Source organism: Puma concolor, chromosome A1 (genome assembly GCF_028749965.1).
Source record: "Puma concolor isolate L17-30 chromosome A1, mPumCon1.1.hap2, whole genome shotgun sequence".
Taxonomy (NCBI): Eukaryota; Metazoa; Chordata; class Mammalia; order Carnivora; family Felidae; genus Puma; species Puma concolor.
In genome coordinates this window covers 119,160,333-119,178,544 of record NC_141667.1, presented here as the reverse complement: position 1 = coordinate 119,178,544, position 18,212 = coordinate 119,160,333, and the positions used below count along the sequence as shown (strand labels likewise).

The 18,212-nt window shown below is 39.6% G+C and overlaps 1 protein-coding gene across 4 annotated transcripts in view; it reads left to right on the top strand.

Moving 5' to 3' along the window:
* Positions 1-1,885: 1,885 nt before the first annotated feature.
* The window catches only part of RBM27 (RNA binding motif protein 27), a 75,630-nt gene continuing 59,303 nt past the window's right edge, over positions 1,886-18,212 (top strand). For 3 of the 4 annotated variants that reach the window (XM_025924194.2, XM_086701281.1, XM_086701268.1), the window contains exons 1-2: positions 1,887-2,137; positions 17,086-17,204. In XM_025924194.2, the coding sequence (XP_025779979.1) occupies positions 2,079-2,137; positions 17,086-17,204 (178 nt within the window). In that variant the 5' untranslated portion in view covers positions 1,887-2,078. Of the gene's footprint in view, positions 2,138-17,085; positions 17,205-18,212 lie in introns of all 4 variants that reach the window. The other variant, XM_086701288.1, reaches the window with a different exon arrangement.

The following is an 18,212-nucleotide window of genomic DNA, read 5'->3' as shown; positions in this document are numbered from 1 at the left end:
GTAGTCAACAACCGTGGCTACAGATGATTATTTACAATACCTGACTGTTAGCCTACCAGAATGTGAGCTCCCAAAAGGCTGGATACATATAAATGGATATAACTTTTCAAAGTTTTGTGATGAAAGCAATTCCTGTTAAATTTCTATCACACTATCAGGTTCTTTCCTAGCCTTAGGCCTAATCATATCACTTTTACACTTAAACATTTTTTTTCTGTCATTTTTGGCTAATACTTCATCTATGTACTAGGAAGAAAAGTGAAGGAAACCTGTGGATAAGCATAAAGAAGGGGAGGAGAGAGGGAAGAAGAGGCAACAGTTGGATATGACAAAACTCTGGACTTGCTGTAAGAAGATCCAGATGCAAATTCTGCTCCATCTACAGATATGTGTGATTTTCAATAAACCACTCAGTCTCTGGCCTTTTATCCTTATTTGCAAAGTTAAGGAGAAGGTGTCAGGGAAGGGGGTTCGTTAGATGATTTCTAAGTGCATTTTGCTTTTATTACTCTATGTAAGGGCCAGTAAGCCAAACCCTGTTGGCTCTTGGCTCTTCTGTATATCTGTAAGGTAACAATGGCTTTTCCACTTTTAAATGGTTTTTTAGAAAATCAAGAAAGTATGTTGTGACATTTGAAAATCATCTAAAATTGAGTATGTTTTATTCGGACATAGTCATAATCATTTGTTTATGTATTACCTATGGCCAGTTTCATGCCAAGAGGGCAGAATTGAGTAGTTGCCAGAAACCATATGGCCCACAAAACAAGGGATATTTAGTATCTAGTCCTTTTAAGAAAAAGTTTGCTTTTTTCTGCTCTATGTGGATAAGTATACTTGCTTATTTTGGGCTGACCCATCTCTTTTATATGAGGTTTGTACTCATCAGGTATTTTTCAAAATATTATTATATTGCACAATCCCACAAACCGTTCAGCTGAGAGACTGTTTTGCTAACCATTGGAATCCTGGTGCCTTACACAGTGCTAGCATAGAGCAGGTGCTCAGTATTTGTTGTTGAGTAAGCATTCTAAGACCAGTGCCAAGCTAGTAATTTCAAAACTTCAAAAGGAATTTTTTTATCCAATACAAACTAAGTTGCCTATTTTGGTAATTTCGATTTAAAAAAAAATTATTTTTAAAAACTTTTTTGCTGACCAAAATTCTCCCTGCAAAAAAAAAAAAAAAAACCCTACTGAATTTTAGATATCCAGTGAACAGAGAATTTAAAAAATGATTAGAATCTTTTTTTTCCTAAATAAAGCATGTATTAAAAATACTGGTAAAACTGAAATGGCCTCAGCCTTTTACAACTGTGCGCCACGTTTTAAAAATGACGATTACTGGAGTCCAAGGAATGGTTGTCAGAAACATTCTGCGTAACTTAAGCATAGCGGCGAAAAATACAAGCATGTGTGCTGAGCAAAATGATTGTGCAAGGAAAAAAAAAAGTAAAATTTTGCATTCTGTGCAATGTGTCGAACGTGAACGTATTGCACGTTGTGTTGCAGATTTACTACAGCTGAGTCATTTCGGGACACAAGTGTGTTTCCAGGAAAAAACGAGAGGAAGGAACCAGGCTGAGGGGCTTGCCGGGTTCCCCCAGGCACTCCCAGTAGCAGACACCGGTATTGCGCGGCGGGCGACGGCGTGGTCAAAAAGGCGCCGCGGCCCCTTTAAGACTCACAGCACCTTCTCCAAGATACCATCTTGCACCAGGAGTTCACGTAAGCTCTCCACCTACCTTGCTATATCCCTCCTCCTTAGCTGGGTAGGGCCTGCCGGCGGGGCGAGCGAGCTTTTTCATTGGCTCTGCGCGCACGGCCCTCTTATTTCTATTGGTTCTTGCGCCCGCCACTTGACGCTATCTCCTGCCCTCCTGAGCCGTCAAGGTAGGTTGAGCGAGGGCTCTTGGGTTAGTTCCTGTTAGGCCCCGGCCGGGGGAGTAGGTTGAAGTCTCCTAAGATGCCCGGTGGGCTGGGGCACCGGGAGCTGTGAAGAGAGGGTGAGGAAGCGGCGAGGGGAGACCCGCGGCAGGCCTGAACAAGACCGGCGGCCGAGCCCGCCTTCCCTGCACCATGCTCATAGAGGATGTGGATGCCCTCAAGTCCTGGCTGGCCAAGTTACTGGAGCCGATGTGAGTGAGCCAGGCTGGGCCAGGACCGGCGAACGTGGGCGTTGGGGGCCCGCGGGGGCGTGGGGGGAGGGGAGGCGGCGTGGGGGAGGGCGGAGCGGAGGGGCCGCGGTCCGGAGGTCCCGGCGACGTCTTCTCTGTAGTACTATCACCATTGTGGGGGGGGGGGGGGGGGGCGGTGGCGGGGGGGGGGCGGCGAGAGGCAGGGGCGTAGAGGCGGTGTGGCTGTGCGACCGGAGGGTGGGGGTGGGGGGCGGCAAGGACAGCGAGGGCTTTTTAAATATAAATATTGGGGTGTTGGAAGGGGTAGCAGGAATAGTGAGGGAATTTAAAATTTTACTCTTTGAGAACAGCGGTAGATCGCAAGGCTATCGAGGGATTTTTGAATGTGAATATTAAGGGTGTAGCAGCATGTCGAGGGCTTTATTAACAATATTAGTACGAGGCTAAAAGATCCAGAAGCAGAGTATCGAGGGCCTTTTAAAAACATGAAGACAGAAAGGAATAGTAGGGATACTGAGGGTTTTATAGCGATTATTGATGAGCTCTAAGGGTTCAAGAATTTTGAAGGATTTGAGAAACATGAGGTAGTTGAAAGGGATATGTGAGCATTCAAGTGTTTTTGGGAATTACTGGAAAGCTGTTAAATAGGATAACAAGGATATGAAGGGATTTTAAAATATTATCTGGGAGTTGTTAGTACTAGGAGAACTAATAACTTTTAAATACCATTAAGGGTTAGAAAATACTGAGATTTTAAAGTTTGAGGGTTGAAAGGGCTACCCTGGTATTTAATATTATTGGAGGAGTAGTTGAAAGGGGGTATACCTGCAACATGTAGGGATTTTTAGGTACAGCCATAGGAGCAATAAAAGGGGTAGAAGAAAGACTACGAGTTTTGTAAATACTGTTGAAGGATTGTGAGGGCAACTGAGGATATTGGGGTGTAGGATTATTGTTGACGGGCTGAAGAATCAGAAGGGCTTGTTTTTGAAAAATATTTGGGTAGTATTAGTTATGGAATTACTGGGACACTTAGAGAGCAGAGGTACCAGCTTTTTGTTTTGTTTTGTAACCATTTTAAGAGCTTAGGATTGTGGTGAGTTTATTTGAGATAATGGGGTATAGGTAGTTTCTGAAACATCCCAGAGAGGGAAGAGAAGGAATGCTGAAGGGAGAGTTGGAGAGAGATGATATCGAACTCTCTTGGGAAAGAAGGCTTGGCAAGAGAAGGGAAGGGATCATTTCCTGCCCCCTCCTAATTTCTAGTGCTTATTCTCCTGTTAGAGGTGAGGACTTGCTGGTGAAAGAAAAGGGGTAGAGGAAGAGATGGGCAGGCTATAGGATTCATTAGATTAGACCATTTTAGTGGAAACATTGAGTTTTTCTGAAGTGTAAATAAGAGGTAGTTTGGGAGGCGTGGAGGTGTGGTAAAGCTGGGGCTGTTGGGAGACAGCTACTTCCCAGTTTATGTCCTGGTCCTCCTGAGAAATCTTGTTAAATAACTTTGTTGTTGTTTTGCTGCTTTGATTTCTTGGATGTGAACACCTAAGAAGAGAGTCATCTTTAGTCCACTGTGTCAGCCTTATGAAGGTAGGATGGGTGAAGGAGGCAGCATTAGAATTTTGGTGTCTGACGTGTTTTTTACATTCTGAGGATGAGGAGTATGTGAGAGTACAGGTGTGAATGAAAGTACACTAAGGGCTTCTGGGTTTTATATTAGTGTTGGTCTACTTGAAAGTTTTGTAGAAGAGTATGGGTGTCTTGAGTCTGCTGTCTTTTTCTGCAGTAAAGTTTGGGAGCACAGAGATGGAGATGTATTGTGATGAAGGTAGAACATAAATGAAATAGATTTAGTGAAATTGACCATATATGGAAAAGGCTGAAAAAAAGATCATGTTTAAAAAATTGTTTACCTTCATGTTATTTGACATCAAAAAAAAAACGTGTGCGTGTGTGACAGTTTTGGCTCATATAGGCTCTGATTTTGTTTGTAGGTAGAGATTCTATAAGAATTACATGTATATGTCTTTGGTAGAAGGTGACTAGTTTTAATTTTACTTTAATGTTAATTGCCTTTTTTTTTTAGTCCTCCCTAAAATGTTTTATTCTGGGTAGTGGTTTTTGTTTTTGTTTTAAACAAATTTTTTTTAACGTTTATTCATTTTTTGAGAGAGAGAGAGTGAGCGGGGGAGGGGCAGAGAGAGAGGGAGACACAGAATCTGAAGCAGGCTCTAGGCTGTGAACTGACAGTACAGAGCTGACGCTGGGCTCCAACTCACAGACTGTGAGTACAGATCATGACTTGGGCTGAAGTCGGTTGCTTAACCGACTGAGGCACCCAGGCGCCCCTGTTTTTGTTTTTGTTTCTTCTTTAATGTGAAAATTTAGTTTGGGTACAAACTTAAACCTAATCGTGTTTTTTCCCTTGGCTTTTTATACTAATAACTTTATAGGTATTCTGTAATTTTTATGGGTAAAAATTATCTTTGAAAGTGATTATTTTAGTTTCCCCATTTGTTTTTACTTACATGTTCAACTGAAAACACCCAAAATGCTTTTTTAATTATTAAAATATTGTTACTTTTTTGGGGCTAAAAAGAGCCAAAATCACTACTCAGGCTTTCCTAGAAGTACAAATTAAAAAATACTAATTTTTAACTCATAGAAGTATGGTTTCAGATGGAAGCGTTAATAAGAGACAGCAAATGCAAAAAGGAGAGGAATAAAAGCAGATATATGTATTTTCATTAGTTGTCGTGGGATTTTTTTTTAGACATCCTAAAATATAATAAATGATATGCTAAAATGGGTTGTATTTGGTAATTTACTTTTTGCGTATTACAGATTGTAGAAAATTTTCATGGCAGATTGGCATGTTGTTATGACCTAGCGTTTCAGAGCAGTTGTTAGGGTTTCAGATAATGGAGTTGAAGTGGATATGTTGGAATCATACTGTGTCCATGCACATGATCTTCTATTGTGTTTTCTTAGCTTAGTTTATGGTTAAGTAAATTTATAAAAGATTTTAATTTTTAGGGGCTTTTAAGTATGTTGTCTTGCATGTAATGGGGTATTTCTAAACCAAGACATTTTACATTTAATTATTTCTTATAGACAAATTAGAAATATCATATACTAGAGCTTATCTGTTACCTTCCACTTCTTTTGTAGATTGGGGACCTATCTTTTACTTTAAAAAATTATTTTTTAACGTTTACTTATTATTGAGAGACAGAGACAGAGCATGAGCATGGGAGGGGCAGAGAGAGGGGGAGACACAGAATCTGAACCAGGCTCCAGGATGTGAGCTATTAGCCCAGATCATGACGTGAGCCGAAGTTGGACGCTTAACTGACTGAGCCACCCAGGTGCCCCATGTCAATTACTTTTACTAGAGGAAAGACAAAAGGACAGTGCCTGGAAGAAATGACTCCTTAACTGGCTTGGAAAACCCAGTACCATTTTCACTGGCAGTGCAGTCAAGGGAGTGAAACCATCTCAGTCAAGAAATTTATATCTCTTTTCCTACTGCTACATGAACAGACTGAATTCACAAGTCTTGTTTGAGGTCTTTTTTTTTTTTTCTTTCTAAGTTTATTTATTTATTTTGAGAGAGAGCACGATCTGGAGGTGGGGTGGGGAGAGAGAGAGAATCTCAAGCAGGCTCCTTGCTGTCAGCACAGAGCTGGACGCGGGGCTCAATAGCAGAAACTCCTTAACTGAGCTGAAATCAAGAGTTGAACATTCAACTGATTGAGACACCCAGGCGCCCCTTGTTTAAGGTCTTTATCTTTGCTCACTTTCAAAATATCCTAGATGTCAGTCAGACGATGTAGGGATTATGTACAATTGGGAGATGTCATGGTTTCTATTAGAAATAACATCTCATTTTCAGTAGGTGGGCCCTTTAAGAGTAAAGTCTAACTAAAATCCAAGGGATAAATTAAAAACTGATGAAGTTACAAGTTTAGAAAAAGTTCAGGCAGTAGAGCTTTGCTTGGGATTCTCTCTCTCCCTCTCTCTGTCTCTGCCTTTCCCCTGCTTGTGCTAGTGCTCTCTCAAAAATAAATACATTAAAAAAAAAAGTTCAGGCAAGCATTTTTCTTTTTAAGAAAATATTTATTTTTTGGGGTGCCTGGGTGTTTCAGTCAGTTAAGTGTTCTACCTGGGCTCAGGTCATGATCTTGTGTGTACAAGTCCCATGCTCAGAGCCTGGAGCCTGCTTCGGATTGTGTCTCCCTTTGTCTCTGTCTCTGTCCTGCTAGTACTCTGTCTCTATGTCTCTAAAGAATAAATAAACATTAAAAAAATTAAAAAATATATTTATTTATTTTGAGAGATAGGTAGAGAGCAAGTGGGGGAGGGGCAGAGAGAGTGGAAGAGAGAAAATCCCAAGCAATCTCCACGTTGCCGGCGCAGAGCCCCCACTCAGGGCTTGAACTCATGAACTCAAATCAAGAGTCAGACACTCAATCCACCGAGCCATCTGGGTACCCCCAGGCAAGCATTTTTTAATAACAAACATGCATTTCTACCTGAAAATGTCTTTATGTATTTATTTTTATTTGAGAGAAAGAGTACAAGCCAGGGAGAGAGAGAATATTAAGCAGGCTCCATGCTCAGTAGGGAGCCAAATGTAGGGCTCCATTCCACAATCCTGGGATCAAGACCTGAGCGGAAATCAAGAGTTGGACACCCAACTGACTTAGCTGCCCAGACACCTCCCCTAAAAGTCTTTAAGTGTTTTAAGTTATTTACATTATATATAATATATATATATATATATAAACATAATTCAAAGCTGTTTGTTTAGCTTACTATAAAAATCTGTCTTGGTATGTGTTTTATTTTTTTCTTTATTTTTATTTTTTAAAGTTTACTTACTTATTGTGAGAGAGAATATCCCAAGCAGGCTCAGTGTGGAGCCTGATGTGGGGCTCGAACTCACAAACCTGTGAGATCATCACCTGAGCCAAAACCAAGAGTCAGATGCTTAACCATCTGAGCCACCCAGGAGTCCCCTTGGTATATGTTTAAAACTTTTTTTCCCAATGTCTGTTTTGAGAAAGAGAGACAGTGAGAGCGGGGGAGGGGCAGAGAGAGAGGGAGAGACAGAATCTGAAGCAGCCTCCAGGCTTTGAGCTGTTAGCACGGAGCTAACAATGGTGCTCGAACTCATGAACTGTGAGATCATGACCTGAGCCGAAGTTGGACGCTTAACTGACTGAGCCATCCAGGCGCCCTCCTTGGTATATGTTTTAAAATGAGTGATGGGGTTTGTAATACTTTTTTGTACAGTTGCATCTATCTATTGTAGTAAACACCATTATGTGAATCAGGGCATTTAGTTTCTAGTTCTGTATCTATATCTGATTTACTCTGTGACTTTGGAGAAATTCTTTAAATTTTCTCTAAACAGTCAATAATATTAGCCATCTACCTATCTTTCAAATATGGTATGAATATTAATGTGTAGACTATAAAAAGTGCCTGTGTACCTTAGAATCATTAAATATAAATGTAATTTTGTGGTTTTTGAAATGTTAAAATATGTTAAACTCTTTTTGCAAAAATATTTTACTTAATATTGTTAAGCATTACTGATACTTACTAGACAGCAGCTAGAGTCTCACTGCGAGCCTGTAGGTAGAACCGGGAATTGGTGAAAGCCGTGACTTTGATGTGTAGCTTCTGTGACTTCAGCCCATAGCAACATCTTTTTTAGTGCACTAGGAGATTGAATATGTTGTCATCTTGGAGTATGATGGAAAAGGCAGCAGTAAGCTTCATAGACAGATCACTGTATTGGTTCAGTGTTCAAGGAGTGAGTATACTTTGATTTTTTTTTTTTTCAACGTTTATTTATTTTTTGGGACAGAGAGAGACAGAGCATGAACGGGGGAGGGGCAGAGAGAGAGGGAGACACAGAATCGGAAACAGGCTCCAGGCTCTGAGCCATCAGCCCAGAGCCTGACGCGGGGCTCGAACTCACGGACCGCGAGATCGTGACCTGGCTGAAGTCAGACGCTTAACCGACTGCGCCACCCAGGCGCCCCTGAGGGAGTATACTTTGAACTCTACAGAGTTTTACATGCCACCTTAGATTTGCAATCCTTATCACATTAAGTTCTGATTAGTAATGTCTTCAGCTGCTCAAATAGGAGGAAAAATCATCACCTAGTAGCTATGACACCTGACCTCTTACATAAATAAACTACTAGCGTGAAATGAGTATTTTGAAGGTATGTTCTTAAAAGATTGAGAAGTTTTGGGGCGCCTGGGTGGCGCAGTCGGTTAAGCGTCCGACTTCAGCCAGGTCACGATCTCGCGGTCCGGGAGTTCGAGCCCCGCGTCAGGCTCTGGGCTGATGGCTCAGAGCCTGGAGCCTGTTTCCGATTCTGTGTCTCCCTCTCTCTCTGCCCCTCCCCCGTTCATGCTCTGCCTCTCTCTGTCCCAAAAATAAATAAACGTTGAAAAAAAAAATTAAAAAAAAAATAAAAAAAAAAAGATTGAGAAGTTCTGATAATGTGCTTAGTGGCCCCAGTGAATTATTCTGCCTCTAAAGTGCTGTCATTGGACTCGTTTAAGGAGACTGACCCTTAACTATTTCACAGAAAAGGACTTATTTTGACCAGAAGACTTCTTGGCAAGTTTCCGCCCCCCCCCCAATTTTTTTTAATGTTTTTATTTATTTTTGAGAGAGAGACAGAGCATGAGCAGGGGAGGGGCAGAGAGAGAGAGGGTGATACAGATTCTGAAACAGGCTCTAGGCTCCAAGCTGTCATCACAGAACCTGACGCGAGGCTTGAACTCATGGACCATGAGACCATGACCTGAACAAAGCTGGACACTTAACCAACTGAGCCACCCAGGCACCCTACAAAAAATTTTTGAGTGTTTATTTATTTTTGAGAGAGAGAGAACGAGAGCATGAGTAGCGGAGGGACAGAGATAGAGGGAAAGATACAGACTCCGAAGCAGGCTCCAGGCTCTGAGCTGTCAGTACAGAGCCCGATATGGGGCTCGAACCTACGACCCACAACATCATGACCTGAGCTGAAGCCAGACGCTTAACCAACTGAGCCACCCAGGCACCCCTTGGCAAATACACTAAGTTTAAGGACATACTTGTTCTTATGTCCTTTGGTTTGCCTCCTAAATATGTCTGACTTTTTTCTTGGCCCAATTGCTATAGGCTAGAAGCCAGAAGTTGCTCTTATAGCCCTCTGTTTCCTATCACTGTCTTGTCTCATCCTCTGATAGGGTTATTGCTTACTTTGTTGTGAATCTGTTTTTTAACCATTTGTTATTTTGTACTGTAATTATTTGTTTTCATTTTCAGCCCTTGGCCACTAGACTGCAAGGCAAGATCTGTCTTCCTTAGATTAGACTAATTCCATTACCAAGCAAGATGCTTGGTACTTAGTAAACATTCAGTAAATGTTTAAATGAATCAGTGTCCTTATATGTATATGTACACATTGGTTGACAATTTTGAAAAGTACTATTTAAAAAAAATTTTTTAAATGTTTATTATTTTTTGAGAGAGAGAGAGAATGTGCGTGTGGAGGGGAGGGGCAAGGAGAGAGAGAGACAAAATCTGAAGCAGGCTCCAGGCTCCAATCTGTCAGCACAGAGCCCAATGCAGGACTGGAACTCAGGGACTGCAAGATCATGACCTCAGCCAAAGTCAGACGCTTGTCTGACTGAGCCACCCAGGTGCCCCATATTTTTTTAATAGCCTAATTTTTAGGGTATACTTAGCTGGTGACTATTGATTTGTAAGCCACAGTCTGAATATCAAAACAGTGTTTGCAGCTGACAGGTATATGTATATATTTTTTCTCCAAGGTAAATCTAGGTATTTTCTTCCATTCATGAAAGCCTCTAATTAATTAAGGGGAAGATGAAAGCTTTCATTCGAAAAGAAGTAGAAGTGCCATTATTTCTTTTTAATATGTGTTAACAGGTTCTTACAACTTAATGTTATTCATATTAACTCTTTAAAACAATTTTTAAAAAAAAAATTTTTTTTTTTTCTTTTTCAACGTTTTTATTTATTTTTGGGACAGAGAGAGACAGAGCATGAACGGGGGAGGGGCAGAGAGAGAGGGAGACACAGAATCGGAAACAGGCTCCAGGCTCTGAGCCATCAGCCCAGAGCCTGACGCAGGTCTCGAACTCACGGACCGCGAGATCGTGACCTGGCTGAAGTCGGACGCTTAACCGACTGCGCCACCCAGGCGCCCCAACAATTTTTTTTTAATGTTTGTTTTTGAGAGAGAGAGAGAGACAGAGCAGGAGCAGGGGAAGGGCAGAGAGAGAGGGAGCGACACACGGATTTCGGAGCAGGCTGTAGGCTCTGAGCTGTCAGCACAGAGCCCCACGTGGGACTTAAACTCACAAACCATGAGATCATGACCTGAGCTGAAGTTGGATGCTTAACCAGCTGAGCCATCCAGGCGCCCCACATTAACTCTTTTAATAAAGTCAGTTCAAGTTTTACTTCCTTTTCTTTTCTTCTTCTTCTTATTTTATTATTTTTTTTTTAATAAAAAGAGATAAGGGAGGGGGCAGAGAGAGAATCCCAAGCAAGCTCAGTCTCCTTGCCTAGCGTGGACTCAGAGGCAGGGCCTGAACTCATGACTGAGAGATTATGACCTGAGCTGAAATCAAGAGTTGGATGCTTAACTAACTGAGCCAGCCCGGTGCCTCAGATTTTATTTTATTTTATTTTTAAATATTCATTTATTTTGAGAGAGAGAGAAGAGTGTGTGTACAAGCTGGGGAGGGGCAGAGCAGAGGGAGAGTGAGAGGGAATCCCAAGTAGGCTCCATGACCAGTGCAGAGCCCCGCTTGGGCTCAATCTTATGACCATAGTGTGAGATTATGACCTGAGCCAAAAACAAGAGTTGGGACACTCAACTGATGGAGCCACCCAGGCACCCCTAACATTATATTTTTAAGTAATCTCTACACCCAACATGAGGCTCGAATTTGACAACCCTGAGATCGAGAGTCGCACACTTCACCAACTGAGCCAACCGGGTGCCCCCTTTACTTGTTTTTCCAGTGTTGTTTTATCAACGGAATAATTTGATCACAGATCTCAGGATCAGACATTTTGGTGTTTTATTTAGGTTTTTTTTTTCTTGCTAAGTAAAAATAAAAGCATTATTATAGAAAATATAGAAAGAAAAAATAATAAAATTGTGTGTATTAATTTCTAGTTTCTCTTGTGTGTTTGAACTTCATGTAGCTATAATAAGAATCAAATGTAAAATAAAAAAAAAAACCTAATGTTTACTTATTGGAGGACCTGGGTGGCTCATTTGGTTAAGGGTGCAACTTCAGCTCAGGTCACGATCTCACAGTTCATGGATTTGAGCCCCACATTGGGCTCTGTGCTGACAACTTAGAGCCTGGAGCCTGCTTCTGTCTCCTTCAGTCTCTGCCCTCCCCCGTTTGTGCTCTCTCTCTCAAAAGTAAACATAAACATCAATGTTTACTTATTTATTTTTGAGATAGAGAGCGAGCAGGGGGAGGGCAGTGAGAGAGAGGGAGACGGAACCCCAAGCAGGCTCTGTTACCTGAGCCAAAACCAAGAGTTGGGTGCTGAACCAACTGGGCCACCCAGGTGCCCCCAAATGTAAAATTTCTTACCTTGATTTCTCCATTTTACCTTACATCAGAAATGTTTTTCATATCTGTGTATTTTTATAACTATTACTTTGGATCCCTTATGTTTCATAAACATTTACAATAAGAATGGGTGGGTACCTGGGTGGCTTAGTCCATTGAACATCCAACTTTGGCTCAGGTCATGATCTCACCGTTCTTGATTTTGAGTCCCTCATCAGACTTTCTGCTGTCAGCAAGGAGGCTGCTTTGGATTCTCTGTATCCCTCTCTGCCCCTCCTGTGCTCTTGCAAGCGCACTCGCTCGCTCTCTTTCTCTGAAAAATAAACAATAAAAAATGTATATTGTTTATATAAACATACATAATAAATAAAAATAAAAATAACAGTAAGAATGGGTATCTTGACTTTTTGTTAAAAATAATGCTGTTTTTATATCATGTATATATTTAGATATATATATATATTTAGCACTAATTAGGTATAGTGTTCTCTATGTTTGGCTTTATTTCCTGAGGCTAATTTCTCATAACTACAACTACTAGTCAGAGAATATGAATATTTTTAATGGCTGTTGATACACATTAAGATCAGGAGGTTCTTTCCCCTATGGCTCAGTAACTTATTCATTGTCTCACTTCTGAAACAAATATCACACTAAGGTATAACTTAAACTGGGGCCCTTCTTATTCAGGAACATGTAGATTTTTCTGAAAGTGGAAGAGGTTTAAATAGTGTTGGTTTTTTCCTTAAAAAAAAAAATTAGACTTCTCTAACTTTTAAGTAGTGTTTCTTGGCTAGGGCCTAAGGCAAGCAAAGACCTTTATTCTTTGGTCTTGGGGTTGGACATATGTCTGAGATCTGTAAAGCTGATATGCCACCAAAGCAGATGGGTCATAAACCTGTAGTGGAGGTTTATTCATTATTCATTTTATTAATTTATTTATTATTATTTATTATTATTTATTATTAATTTATTCATTAAGGAGGAAAGGACAAATTTGAGGATTTTACAGATATTTTTAGGGCAGTATTTCTGTTAACTTCCCCTGATGAAAATTCATTATAGTTGATTTTTTAAAATAAAAGATAATTGAAACATGTTCTTAGAATATTATTATGCAAGATGTAAATTTTAAGGAGTCCTCATGTTTCTAATTTCCATTAAACTTAAGGAAATTTATTTTGTTCTTGATTTTAACTGGAAGGTAACTATTGATCGAGACTTCAGATACATTAATTTGTCATGCAGATTTACAGTAGGAAAGCATATGCTATAAAATATGCTATAAAATAATTTTACTCCCTGGAATTGCAACTGAGTTTTACTTCCACAAGTATGCTTTCTGCCTGATCTTAGGTGGATTCCTTAATTTGTCTTTACATATTTACAAATTTAGATATCTATAAAATGAATACTAATTCATCGTGCTGTTAAGGCCTTTTAAAGACTATAGTAGAATAGTAATTCAGATGGGTATCATTATGTTTTCTAACCTTTCTTACAATAGAAGCCTCTTTCTGTCTAGAAATGTGTGTACGTAACACAGCCATGGATCCAAGATTTTAAAATCTTTTTTATTCTGAAACATGCTTGTCCCTATAGTTAAGGAGAAATTGGTTTCCATAAGCTTTGGTTACAAATAAATAGCTAAAAGATTTAAAATACTCTGGAATAAGAGAATAAGCAGTGGTCCTGCATTTGTCTCATAAATTACCAAGAATCTTAGTCATGCCCCGATTTTTGGGACACGGTTTTGGAAGTCTTGTTGGTGTCAAAGCTACTGCAGTATTGTATTTGTTAACTTCTAAAGATTATATAGTAAGAAGTGATAAAAGACTATATAAGAACAGTCATAAAGGTACAGAAAATTACAGCATAAAACTCTCCGGTGTATTTAAGTTTCACCATTCACTTGGTGTGACTTGATTATTTCAGACTGGTAATTTCCGTCATAGTACTTGATGGGTACATATTAGGAGCTGTTCAATTTAAATGGTCCCATTCCTTTGGTTGTAAACATGCTTTTGAATTGGGTACAGAATTCTAACTCTCAGTTCTTAACAATCAGTTGTTTACTCATGTTGCACAAATACTTAAAATCTGTGATCACTCTCTTGGTGTCTAGTTTTTTCCTGATCTTTTACCTTCTTGTAATTATTCATCTTGTGTTTTCACATCATCCTCTCATCATGTGTTTTATCAGAAGCAACCTAACTCTGCAGTTGTTTTTTCAGAGTCTGTATACTAAATACATGTATAAGATATGCGGGATTGGGGAACCTGGGTGGCTTAGTTGGTTAAGTGTCCACCTCTTGATTTTGGCTCATGTCATGATCTCAACCATTTGCGAGTTGGAGCCCTGAATGGGGCTTGGCGCTGATGGTGCAGAGCTTGCTTGGGGTTGATTCTCTCTCCCTCTCTTTCCACCCCTCCTCCCATCTCACTCTCTCTCAAAATAAGTAAACCTAAAAAGAAATACGGGTTCATTTAACTCCTCTTCAGTAATGTGAAGTTTTGCCTGCTTGTCACTAGAAATGGCATATCCTTACCAACTTTCTACCTGTTAGGTCATGAGACTCCTTAAAGCTTCTTACAACAGGAGAAAAAACAACATTGCCTCTTTCTACCATTTGTACGTATTTTTAAAAATTCTTGTCCTTTCTATGTTTAGAATATCTTCCTTATCCACGATCTGAACTTTCTAAGTCAAGGTAGAGATGTGATATTTTTTTTAATCCTCTCCCCTCCATTTGAATGTTGTTTAGAACTGATTGATCAAATACCTTATCTTACTATTCTCAGGAGTGAAGTGTTTATGGATTAGCCAAGGTGAGCATGGTCTGTGTAACATTTTTGAAGGTGCAAATGCTATATATTCATTTTATTATTTATTTATTATTGCTGTTTTTTAGTTTGGGTAATTGACATACAATGTTATATTACTTCTAGGTATACAATATAGTGATCTGATTTATACATTATGAAGTGCTCACCACAATCAGTCGAGTTACAATCTGTCACCATACAAAGTTATTAAAATGTTACTGACTATATTCCTTATGCTATACATTATATCCCCTATGTCTTATTTATTTAAAACTGAAAGATTACAACTCTTAATCCCCTTCACCTATTTCACCCGTCCCCTCCAACTGCCCTTCTCTCTGACAACCATCAGTTTGTTTCCTGTATCTGTGAGTCTGTTTCTGCTTTGTTTTATGTTTTAGATTCCACATGTAAGTGAAATCTTAACTGTGTTTGTCTTCCTCTGACTTACTGCCCTCAACATACACTTTCTAGGCCCATCCATGTTGTTGGCAAATGGCAAGATTTCATTCTTTTTTTTTTTATGGCTGAGTGATAATACATTGTATGTATACGACGTCATCTTTATCTTCTTTATCCATTCTTCTGACAATGGACATTTAGGTTGCTTCTATATCTTCTTAGCTGTTGTAAATTATGCCATGATGAACATAGGGGTGCATATGACTTTCCAAATTAGTGTTTTCATTTTCTTTTTTTTTTAATTAATTTTTTTTAATGTTTGTTTATTTTTGAGAGAAAGACAGAGCATGAGCAGGGGAGGGGCACAGAGAGAGGGAGACACAGAATCCTAAGCAGGCTCCAGGCTCCCAGCTGTCAGCACAGAGCCCAACGCGGGGCTCGAACCCACAGACTGTTAGGTCATGACCTGAACTGAAGTTGGGCGCTTAACCTGACTGAGACACCCAGGTGCCCCCAGACTTTTTTTTTCTGATTTTGATCTGTATATCCATTTTAGAATTTAGCAATTGGATTTATCCAGGTAGTCTATTAATAATTCTCTAAAATGTAATTTACATTTTTTACTTAAGAAAAATCCTGGCTTTCTTTTAAATTGCATATTTTTATTAATATATAGCTCATCATCGTGGACACTTATATTCTTTCCCAGTGCACTTTGACCCTTATCCATAATTATTTTTTTATTAGCTCTGAGTTTCGTAAAATTGACATTGAAACTTGCTCTCTTAGATTTGGTGCATAAATGTGCGGGTGTTTAAAGAAATAGCCTTTCCCACAGCAGTATTGGCAGTGAAAAAAATTCTCTTTTATTGAATTATGAACTTTAAAAATATAGAAGGAAGTGCTTGGCTTTTCTTTTTGTAAAATTTTTTTTATTTACTTAAAAAATATATTTTTCCCATATATGTATATATTTACAACACAAAACCTTTCATTTCCTATAGTGTAGATAAAATGTTAGGTCTGGAGAGTACTACATGTTGGCAACTCAGGGAACATGTACTGCCCTGGCAGACGAGATGATTTTGAATGTCAAAAGACAAGTTACTACTGACGGGGGGGGGGGGGGGGGGGGGGGTTGGTGTTGGTGTTGGTAGGACAAAACAAAAAAGGGAAGTAGCTAAAGATCCTTTCTGCTGCCCTTCTACTACTTCTCTTATCCTTTCTGTTTTAGCTCCCAGATCTTTTCTTTCTTGCTTAGAGCTGCTAGAGTGTTTGCCAGTAATATTTATGGTGTCAACCTTCTTGTGTTCTCATTTTTTAAAGAGATCTTTTGGGGTGCCTGGGTGGCTCAGTCGGTTCAGCATCTGACTTCTGCTGAGGTCATGATCTCGCGGTCAGTGGGTTCCAGCCCCATGTTGGGCTCTGTGCTGACAGCTGGGAGCCTGGAGCCTGCTTTGGATTCTGTCTCCCTCTCTCTCTGCACCTCCCCAGCTCACGCTCTGTTCTCTCTGTATCTCAAAAATGAATAAATGTTAGAAAACATTAAAAAAAAAAAAATAGATCTTCAAGAGACCGAGAAGATTATCAGTGGAATTGATTGCTATTTTTGGATGCTGGTGCCTGGGGTTATAGGGAATGAGGAAAGGTGTCCCATCACTTCCCCTGGTTCTTCCTCACGGTCACATGGAACAGATAGTTCCTGAAGATATGAACAGTGCTTCTACAGCCCTGCAACTCGGGTTGGTTGCCATCCTTGTTTCCATTGAGAGATGCAAATCAATGTAGATTTGGTCCAAAATTCTGGGTATAATTAGAACATTGAAAATAGACAATTTTATAAAAATAAGCATAAAAGGAAAATCTTGCTTGTAATGTGTGTATGCTGTTTGTTATAAAAATCGTCTTTGTTTGCAGTCAGTCAGTATTTATTTATTTATTTATTTAACTTATTCGCAGTCACTTTATTTGAAATAAAGTTGTTGACCTTTAGCTTTCCAAAATAGGGGTGACTTCATTAATGACATTGCTGTTTAAAAAAAAAGTTAAAACATTTTTTTTTCTCTTTGTCTATCTAGATGTGATGCTGACCCTTCAGCCTTAGCCAACTATGTTGTAGCCCTGGTCAAGAAGGACAAACCTGAGAAAGAATTGAAAGCCTTTTGTGCTGATCAACTTGACGTGTTTTTACAAAAAGGTAATTATTGTGGCCTTTCAGCCACATATTTAAGAATTTAAATTTAAAACTTTCTGATAAAATCTTGGAGATAAAAACTTGGAAGGAAAGACATCAGTCATTGCCCTTTAAACATTTGAATATACCGATCCCTGTTAATTATTTATCATGTATTTTGGAAGAACTGTTTTTACCCCCTTTCTTTCTCTGCTTCTTTCCTATATTGGAGCATTTGCTTTTTAGGTGAATGGATCCTCTTTGGCTTGTGACAGAATCTAGTTGATGGTTGGGGATAACAGTTTAAGGATGATGAAACTATTTATGCTTACTGTTTATTAGGACTATGAAGCTATGTTTTTTTCCCTCTTGGCTGGAGCTTTTTGCTGTCCAGGAAGAGATGGGCATGATCCTCTTTACTTTGTGCCTCCAACTTCCTATCTTACCAAAGTCCTTTCCATGACCTGCATAGCGTCCTGGAGTGCTCCCCTGCTTATTCTCTGACCTCATCTCCTACCACTCCCTCTCACTTGTTCCAGTCTAGCCACCTAGACCCCCTTGCCTTTTTTTTCAGTATGGCAAACATGTTCCCACATCAGGGATTTTGAACTTGTTTTACCCTTGCTTGAAATGGTTTCTTCTCTATGGTTTCTGGTTTCTCCTCAAAGGTTACCTCAAATGTTTCCCCTGAGCGTTCTATGTACAGTATATTCTACCTCACGCCCCTAATCACCCTTTCCTTTTCCCAGCCTTGCTTCATTTTGTTTCTCCTCGTACTTGTCACTTCTTGTCATGTTATATGTTTATTTGCATGTTTATATGTGTGTGTGTCTTTTCCCCTCCCCCTACTTTTTGTCTTTCCCTTTGTTGAGAATGGTGACTTGGAACCTATAATGCTTGGCACATAGAAGGCATTCAGTAAATGTTGTTGAATGGATGAAAGGAATTTGGATAATGCACACGTTGGTTGATCTAGCTATTGCTGTGAGAAGATAACCTTCAACTGAAATGTCTACAGAGAAATAAAAGATA